Raw genomic sequence first — 11,062 nt, 5'->3', positions numbered from 1 at the left:
CTATTTACAGAAGCAATGAACGAAGAATGGTCTAAGGAATTAAACCAGAAAATTGAAAAAGGAAAAGCAAAAAAATAGAAAATGAAAACTAGTACGAGCTCTATTTACCAAAACAATGGAAAGAAAAGAACCTAAACAATCATAGAAACAACTTAATGAATCTTAAAAGCAGCAAAGGAAATAAACGTTTGCAAATCAAACTTAAGAATGACTATTTACAAAGATACTGCCCTCCTGGGCAGGGATAACTAAAACGAAAGCAAAGACTCAAACTACAAAATGAAAGACCCAAAACAAAATTAAAAAACAATTAAAAGACTAAGCATAAACTAGAAACACTAGACTTATTCAGAACTAAACCTATCCTACCAATTCAATCATTTCCCAGCCATTTCCTCAATCAAAACTACACAATCATATTTCTCAACTTTAAACATCAGTTTCAATTGTCCAAGCATTTGAAAAATAACTTAATTCAGCTAGGACTGAACTCACACATAAAGACCCATAAAGACACACACACGCAGAACCGTTTACTCACCCACACACACACATATATTACGCACACAAAGACACTCGTACATAAACACTCCAAAAACACAAACACACACGCTCGCATAAAGACAAAAAAAACACACACACAAATCTCCCCTCCACACACATTTGCACACATAGAGACACCTACACATACACATTAACATACATATATTACAATACACAAACACAAACAAAAATATTTCACACACACACCCACACACATAAAACTTATAACCACACACACATATCACCCATATAAATACATAAACACACACATACACACACACATACACATAGACATACACATTCATACATACCCAAACACACATATTACACAAACACACGCTCACACACACACACAAACACATATTACCCACACAAACACATACACACACTCTCACACAAACATGCACACACAAACACACATTCGCACACACAAACACACACATACATACATGCACACACACACTCAAAGACAAACGCACAAACACACATATATTACACACACACCCACACCCATAAAAACTTATATCCACACTTCCATTCCCCTATACATACATATAACCAACATAAACACATAAACAAACGTGCCCACACACAAAAACACACACACACACACTCACATACAAATACTAAAACAAACACATAAAAACACAGATAAAAATACACACGAACACACCTAAACAAACATACACATACTCGCACACATGCTTACACACATATATAGTATACACACAAATGCACATACAAACATAAACTTACACACACACATACTCATACACACATAGATACACACATTAAACACATATACACACACTCACACTCACAAACACATATATTAGACACAAACACACATGCGCGTAACCATATAAACACCCACCTCCCTCCTACACACATATTGCGCACACAAGACACTCACATACAAACACTCTCTCTCTTTCTCTCTCTCAAACACGAAAACACACAATCACACACAAACACTCACAAATATCACACACACATACAAATACAAAAACAAACACGTACAAACACAGATAAAATTACACACACTCACTCATACCCAAACAAACAAACGCATACATACATATATTACACACAAACGCACACTCATACACACATAGATACACACATTACACACACATTTAGACTCACTCACAAACACATATTAGACACAAAAACACACATGCGTGCACACAACCTTATAACCCCCCCAACACACACATATTACGCACACAAAGACACTCACAAACTTCCAAGCACACAAACATACACTCACAGAAAGAATATAAAACATACACACACACACAAACCTCCCTCCACACACACAAGCACACATAAATACAAATACATATACACATTAACACACATATATTACATACACAAACACACATATTACACACACAAACACAAACACATACACGATCACGCATAATTGTACAAGCAGACACATAAACACACATAACTGTACATATACAGAAACAGACACAGTCACACACGCATATTACCCTCACAAACACACTCTCTCACACAAAAACATTCAAACACACACTTGCACATAAACACTCACCCTCACAAACATAGACACACACAAACACACACGTATACCTACACACACAAACACTCACGCACATACAAACTTACACCCACACACACATCTCACCCACATAAACACGCACAAACACACATACAAACACATAAACGCACACACTATACTTACACAAACATACACACACATACAAACACCTACACAAACAAACGTAAATGTATAAACACACATTCACACATGCATACATGCAAACACACACCCCCAACCACCTCAAACATTGACACACATATATTACACACACACTCTCACCCACACCAACATATATATTACATACACACATACAAACTTATACCCACATACACATATCACCTACATAAACACATCAACACATGCACTCACACACACAAACACAAACAAACACAAACACACACTCATACATACACATAACACACACATACACAAACACATAAACAAACACACGTAACTGTATAAACACAAACACAGACACACCCACACACATTACCCAAACAAACACAAACTTTCACAAAAACAAACACACACAAACACACATACACCCACCCATTCCCACAAACAAACACACACATTACATATGCGCACAAACAAAGACATATATTACACCCCCCCCCCCCCTCACACACATACAAACTTATAGTCAAACTCCTATTCACCCATACACACATATCATCCATAAAAGCACAAACACACAAACACAATACATACACACATCACACAATCACATACTCTCTCAAACACGAAAACAGACAAGTTAGGTATGTTAATGCACCTATGTCTTTACCAAAGAATGAAAGATTCCAAACTTAATTAAACATTTCATCAAAATTATCTAAACTAGAAGACATATATGAACTATAACAAGACATCTTTGTTTTTAAAAGTTTTCTTAATCTACAAGATGAAAAAGCTTCCACTTAAGACAAATCCTAGGTAAGAGAGGTGAACCACAAGGATTACTTAAATACCAAGTCTTGCCTTGGCCAGATATGCCTTGGCCAGATATGCCTTAAGCTACTTACTAATTAACCATTAAAATAAAATCACTTTTAAAATCAAAATACTCAACTCAAACAAACACAAACAATTAGCGGACTCTAATAACCCCTAAAACGTGATCACAAAATGCAAAGACAAAATACTATGGTGAAGCTTGTAACTTTGACTAACAAGACACACTCACCTGTCTAGCTATGTCCAATTCAAAAAGAGCAATCAAAGTTGCCAAGAGTTGGAAAGAGCACTAAACTCCTCCAAAGCACTTGGACTTTATAAAAGGCCTTTTACAAACCAAAACTAAAACTAAGAGTAACAATACGCTGACACAAACCCATTACAAATCAAATACAAGGAAAATAAAAAACATAAGCTACGCTACTTTCTTGGTACGGTCCACTGGTCCACTGCTGCAATGTTTCATTAGATCAAAATGTGGCTTTCAACTAGTTTGATCTCATTATGAAGCTTGATGTTCCAATCCTGTAACACAAACGAACAAGGCTGTTGTCACTTACACCCTAAACCAAACCAGTTTGCACAAAAAGATAAAGCAATTAGAACTTCCCTTTCTCGATCTTGTAAACTTGATGCACAGAATTGATGCTTATTGCTCTAAAATAATGTCTCAACTGATACTGCACAAACAATTCCACTAATTCAACAGATCAAACAATTATAATCCTATCAATTACAGGTCATACAACACAATTTAAGCATATCAGAAGCATTTCATATAAAAGAAACTCCCTTTTTCTTGGCTGCACATGCTTGATATTTGTCATTAATTCAAACCTCCTTGCAATTTCTGAGCGTCCACAAGAGGTGCTAAGGCTACTGTTTGTATCACAGGTTCACGCTCACGCTCATCCTTTACACTGCACCAAACCAAAAACAACAAATATTCCCAAATAGATCACAGCAAACACATATTGCACACTGTTTGAGACACACTAGCAATAACACTTTAAAACAACACCTCCAGGAGGAACAAGTGTAAATAAAGACTTCAAAGCACATGAAGTGTGCAAAAAACGAACTCTGCAATTTATGCCATGAAGAATCACACATTCGAAATATTAAAGACAAATTTACGTTGAAAATGAAAGAATATAAAAAGATCACCTCATCCACCAGAAGTGGAATAAAAATTGTAAACATCTTCGCATAACCATCAGAAACTGTGGAAGTGTCTGTAGCATTCTCACGGGCCTATCAAAGAATGTATGAAGCCTTAGACTCCACATACTAGGCATATCATGGCATAAAATACAATAGAGGTTAAATGTGTTTTAGGCTTCAACTTTCGGACAAAATTTGTTTTAGTTCCTACACCTTAAATAAGGTGATTTTGGAACCTGTAACTTTGATAATTGGTGAATGATAAGGAAAGATGATGGCAATTTTTTTAAAATAAACTAAAATAGTATTTAATTTATATTTTAATTCCCTAAAGTAAGATGTCAAACTCCTAGGATCATTAAAGTAGAGGGACAAAAACTGATTTTGATAAAAAATGAGACCTACAACGCACTTTAACCAAAATCCGCTATCGTACATCCACTGAAATCGCTACATGCAAACATGACAGTTACTCGTAAATTCAATAAAGCAGTAACCTGAAAAAGAAATGTGCAAAATCCAACCTGTAATGTCTTGTGCCTAAACATGAATTCACGTATATCAATCCTGTCAATCATTTAGTGACTTATAGTCTCACAGGTTGAACTCCCTAAGATTCTACCAACTCTAGACTGTAAACCATGCACTTGGCACAAAATAAATATTAATTTTATTAGAAAATGATAACATCCTTTTCCAGGCCTTCCAATGAATAAGTAGGATTAATCATTCTTAGTCTAACTTAATTTGGCACACAAAATTTTAATTTACTTTTGAAACTAAATGCAGGTCCTGCACTGTCAATGAGGAATGCAGTTCAAGTTTTAACTTAATCTAAATGGACAAGAAACAATCCCAAGGGAATTAGATAAAGACTTATCATAATTGTTTTTTCTTTTCTCATTAGTGAAGCGATTCAGACAAGTACTTATCATACACAAGAAAAAAAAGTTACAGGATCAACTTACTATGTATCTCTGGCCAGGGCCTATTTAAAAGCCTATTCAACTAAAAGATAGCTTTAGGTCATCGAGAAAATAATTAAATAAATACAAAAATAATAACAATAATTTTATTATTACCATTGTATTATTTTTTTTTTTTTTCATTTTGAGATTTTGGAATTAAATATTTGTTAGTACTATTGAGTGAACGTAGATAAAATAAAATCAGCGTTTAGAACCATGAATTATGAAAAAATAGATGTTAAAGTTTTAGACTTTCATTAATTTTAAGTAATAACTTATACGTGTGCTTTCATTATCAATAATAGCAGAAGTCACCTGAAGAAACCTCGTGACAGAGCATATTCCTTATTTGAGCAGAAGATGGCGAGGTAGACAAAGCTAACGCCAAGCAACCAATAGCAGCAGCCTGCCAACAAAAGTCAATGTTCTCTAACAAATGTCATTGTTAGAGAATGACAAACAAAACTTTGGACAATTAATCGGACAACTAACCAGCAGACCACTTCGTTCACTTTTCAACCAAAATCCTTCTTCAATCCTTGTCCTAATAGATGTAACAACAAGAGGCAACAAATTTGGTGGCATTCTTGAATATCTGTCAAAACAATGATTCAGTAGACATACTTATTTTACATTAGGAAGCAGAGAAGGAAATGAAACACCTAATCTGCATTAAAGAATCAAGAAGTATAAATGGTGTTAGTGCAATTTATGCAATTAAATATTTAGCCTACAATTAAATTGATAAATATCATTATCTTGAATTAATTGTTTTATTCTATCTACAAGAAACACAAATACTCACACGCCTATGTATCCCCATTTCTATTATACAAAAATAATACAATTTTAAAAATACTTGAGAAAATAGGTGATTTTCTAAGAATGGCTTTGAAAGGATTTTCTCGAGACTTAAGAATTAAACTGTAAAATAATTCTAGAGGATTTGATTGTCTCTCTCATAATCTTCCATTTATAAGAATAAATTGATACAAGAGTACATGATAATTAAGGTAACCTTAGACACAATATAATCATGATATTTAGAGTAATTCTGGCACAATATAATCATGATAATTAGAGTAACCCTAGACACAATATAATCATGATAAATAGGATAAATATCCTAACATTCTGGAGGAATAAAAAGATTTGTTAGTGTGAGAGAACCATGTCCACATATACTAGATTAAACTATTATTTTTATATAAAGAACTTGTGTGGTTCCTAATTAGTAATTTTATCAAATATAATGATAATGTTTCTTTCAACGAGAAAATAGTCTAATTAAAAAATAGCACCAAAAGCAGCTATAAAAAAATGTATCCTCGTTATAAATTTCTTCCAACATTTTTTCAACTTTACACTATAACTTATGACAAGAATGTATGTGTTTTATGCACACTATAAACAGTAGTTATTAATCTTAAATAGAATCACGTTGAAGACAACTCTAGGAAAAGAGATGGAAGAAAATCAGAAGGTTTTACTAGAAATATGATCTAAAGTATAGGAATCAATTATCCATGGGCTTTGACCTTCCTTGCTTTAGGAGATGCAAGGTTTTGACAAACCATATTGGTTGGAAGCTTGTGCCTGATTGCTGGGCTGTAATCACAAATATTCCTGGCATTCCTGTCTTATCTGTGAAGCCATGTATATAGAAGTAGTTTTCTTGAGCGTAATCCCTCCTCTTACAATAAGTGCACTGAGGACATTTGCAACCATTTTGTACTCTATCTCCACTACCTCCTCTTAGCTAGTAGATACTGTGACAAATGATTCAATAGTTTTGGGTGACCTAGAAGTTGAGTAAAGGCAAATAATTCTTGTGACGGATGATTCACCATAATAATAGGAAACCACAGTTCAACCCAAGCAGATCAAGACAAATAATTTTTCCCATTGAGGTTCTTTGAAGTAGTTGTGGGTGACCTAGAAATTGAGTGAACAGGTCCAGATATCATTGCAAATAAAAAACAGAGAGAACCAATGTACAACAGAGAGAACATTAGTAAAAGAGGAACTTTCAATGTGTTTGGATTCAAACTCCAATCAGTGGGAAAGGTAGAAAAGGAGGTTGGAATTAGGAGAAGAGAGGCCGATGAGATCGATAGAGGCAACATGACATCATTTTAGGTTGGTGGGACAAAGATGTTGTGCTGGCAGAGGTGACCAGTAGTTTTATTTATTGCTTCGAGGGCTACTTCAAATCGGGTATCAAAAAATCTATTGGGGTCTACATGTCATTCGATGGCAGATGATGATGGTGACTATAGGGTTTTACATCACTTGATAAGACAACTAGGTGCTCAATGGAGAGAACAAGGTGGACTGTGGTAGTCACTGGTGAACTGACCTGGCATTGACAAAGTGAGACTGACCCTCTTTGATACCCAACAATGATAGGGGAGTAATATTGTGGAAAAGTAGTAGTGAGACCCATTAACTACTTCATTCCCCCTTCCCATTTTTTTCCTAGAAAAAAAATCCAATTGAATTCATTGCCTTTGTTTCCACTCCTCCTATCAAACAAGCCATAAGAATGAATTTGAAGATGCTACAAAGTTGGGCATCAATCTTCTTCCTTGGATTCTGTTCCTTTTCTTCCTTTATACTTTCTAGTTCATATTCTTCTAATTTTTTTATTTAATGTCTTCTTTTCTATTAATTTTAACAAAATCTAATATTTTTTACTAGGGGTGGGTAATGTTAGGTAAAAAAGGTTTACATGAGAAGGGGTAAAAAAGGGATGAAATAAGTAGCGGGAGAAGGTGGTTAAGTTGTTAGAAGAGAGAGAGGGAATATAAATAATAAACAGATTTGGGAGAGAGTGGATCAGATATTATTTTGGGTATTGAGACTGGACCTCTTGGCCAGTGGAGGAAGGGAGGCTTCCTTGGGAGAAAGATAGTGATACTTGTATTTCCTTTTCTATCCATTACAGAGGAAATAGAATTACACATTCATACATATTTCTTTATCTTTGCTTACTGTTTGATTATTGTTGAGTGTGTGTGAAAACTGGAAGTTGTTGTTCGGTTCCTGGAACAAAGGAACCTAACAAAGTTTTCCCAAACTCACTTTTCTTGGAATTGGCTACCCACTTGTGTTCCTGTAAACGTTCCAGAACTTCTTCTACGTGCTTTAAATGCTCAACCCAAGACGCACTATATACAAGAATATTGTCGAAGAAGACGAGCACGGACTTCCTCAAAAACGGTCGAAACAACTCGTTCATAGCGCTTTGGAAGGTTGCAGGGGCGTTGGTGAGGCCGAAAGGCATCACCAGAAATTCGTAGTGCCCCAAATGCGTCCTGAATGTTGTCTTCTGGTCGTCCTCCGCCGCCATTCGAATTTGATGGTACCCCGATTTGAGATCTACCTTTGAGAAATACATTGCACCGGCCAACTCGTCCAGAAGCTCCTCGATGACGAGGATCGGAAACTTGTTTGGAACGGTGGTTTGATTAAGAGCCTGGTAGTCGATGCAAAACCGCCAACTCCCGTCTTTCTTCTTCACGAGGATCACTGGACTCGAATACGGACTTATGCTAGGTCGGATTATTCCCGCATGCAACATTTCCAACACTTGTCGTTCAATCTCCTCCTTCATGACGTGTGGATAGCGATATGGTCGAACGTTTACTGGGTCGGTTCCTTCCTTCAGAAAAATCTGGTGTGTTTCTTTTCTATTAGGTGGCAAACCCCGGGGTACCTGAAATACCCCTGCGTATTGAATTAAAATTCCCTCCATGTCCCTCCTCTGCTTCTCAGTTAAAACCTCTTCTGATTCTCTACCCTTACTTGACTCTGTGCTCTCCAAACTCCAAACTAGAGCACATGCTTCTACTTCTCCCATCTTTAACAGATGCTTCGACTCTATAACCCTTCGATCCAACTTTGGGTCACCGTAAACTGACATGATAAGGTGGTGTGTCTTCCCTCTCTAACTTCAACTCCTCTACCAACCTTAGACTAACAAAATTGTGGCTCGCGCCACTGTCCACCAATATCAACACCGCTCTCTCCCCCACCTTCCCTTGCAGCTTCAAGGTCTTCGGTTGTGTTAGCCCACCGGCTGAGAAAGTTGACAACTCCTTGCATGGCGATTCTATCTCCGGCACCATTCCCTCTTCCTCGTCCTCTTCATCTTCAGCCAATAACACCACTCTCAGGCTCTTCTCAGGGTACCGATGCCCAGGGCTAAAGGGACCCCCACAACGAAAACATCTGCCTTCCTCTCTACGTTTCAGGTACTCAGGATAGGGCAGATTTCTCGTGTTTCGACTCCGACCATCACTTCCGTTGTAACTTCCTCCTTTCACTGGTTTGTTTCCCATCGCGCTGTCACGTTTTACCGACCCAACGCTTTCGGTTGGTGACGTTTTCACTAGACTTCTCGACTGCTCTGTCCTAGCCACAACTGCTCCTCCTCCTGCCGATCGCCCCCATAAAGATGGGTTCTTTGCCCCAGACCATCCTAGCAAACCCAATCCACGTAGCGCCTCCTCAACGTTACGCGCGATCCTCATCGCCGTCATCAGATCACGTGGATCATAGGGCCTCATCTGACACCTAATCTCCTCGCGGAGTTCAGCCAAAAAATAACCCAACAGTTGATTATCGGAAAACTCCTTGGTTTGTCCGGCTAACGCTTCAAACTCCTTCACATACTCCTCCACAGTGGTCGTTTGTTTGATCGCCGCCATTCTTTCAAAGACTCCACCACAAGGACGACTCTCGAAACGGATCAACAACGCCTCCTTGAGGCTCACCCAGGTACGGTCACTCACCTTATCCATCCAAAACTTAAACCAATAACCGACGCTTCCGTCCACACTGATATGCGCCAGTTCAACCTTTTCCGCCTCTGCCACCTTTTGAATTGCAAAAAACTTCTCTGCCCTGTTAATCCAATTCAAGGGGTCAGTTCCCTCAAAAATAGGCAATTCTACCCTTCGTCTCCAATTGGGCAAATTATCCGATCGTTCTCCCTCATTACCAAAACACTGGTTTCCTCCATCATGATTTATAGAGTCTTGACTCCCATCAGATCTTTCCTCTATTTGCTTGTGGCGCTCCTCAACTACCCGTATCAATTCTTGGATGTCCTTGTGCATGGCTATCGACTCTTGACAATTCGCTACAGTCTCCGCCTTCAACCCGTTCACCGCTAATTCCAAATGTTCCATCTTCCCTTCAACCACTTTCACTCTTCCCTCCATCGTTCTCGTTATTTCCTCCACAGAGATCCGGCAGGTCGAACCACTTTGTTAGGTATTCGGGAAAGAATTCCTAACTATGCTTTTCTTCTCACCCTCTCAATGGTAAACACAGGACACAATTGTATGAAAAGAAACAGAATTGTATTTACTTCAAGGTTCCAGAATACATTGTTCAGAGGAGCCTAACCTCCTTCACCTGGTGCAAAGACCGGTTATTTAACATTCAAATCTCTAACCACCCTCTAAAACAAACAAAGGGTCTGTATAAAGGACCTATTCCCACCCCTGTCCACAACTAACTGTAAAACAGTTAATTATTATCATTATTCTTTCATAAACTAACTGTAAAACAGTTAGTTATTATCATTATTCTGCCTTACCCTCTTCCTTTCATACACTCTCCAAGTCCTAACAGCAGGTGAATAACATTGCAACAAAAATTCATACTTCAAACAGTAATGACCTATATTATACATCATTAAGTTCAATATTAAAAAAAAGTCATACAAATCTACCATACTAAGTGGAACACTACAATGTTGAGATGATTACAATATTAATAATGTTATTGTGCTAGGCTTGTACTAGTTGAACTACACTTGAACTAGACAAGATCATTAGTTCCTTCGATG

At 37.3% G+C, this 11,062-nt stretch overlaps 1 protein-coding gene across 1 annotated transcript; it reads right to left on the bottom strand.

The window, feature by feature from the left end:
- Nucleotides 1–3,185: 3,185 nt before the first annotated feature.
- On the bottom strand, nt 3,186–11,062 carry LOC106777355 (the record flags this gene model as incomplete). Its single annotated transcript, XM_022775678.1, is given in 4 exon segments — nt 3,186–3,990; nt 4,238–4,324; nt 5,518–5,608; nt 5,695–11,062. A coding segment is annotated over 1 exon segment (1,320 nt). The 3' UTR covers nt 3,186–3,990; nt 4,238–4,324; nt 5,518–5,608; nt 5,695–9,110.

Source organism: Vigna radiata, chromosome 11 (genome assembly GCF_000741045.1).
Source record: "Vigna radiata var. radiata cultivar VC1973A chromosome 11, Vradiata_ver6, whole genome shotgun sequence".
Taxonomy (NCBI): domain Eukaryota; kingdom Viridiplantae; phylum Streptophyta; class Magnoliopsida; order Fabales; family Fabaceae; genus Vigna; species Vigna radiata.
The sequence above is the reverse complement of the archived record's forward strand: the minus strand, read 5'-3'. Positions and strand labels throughout refer to the sequence as shown.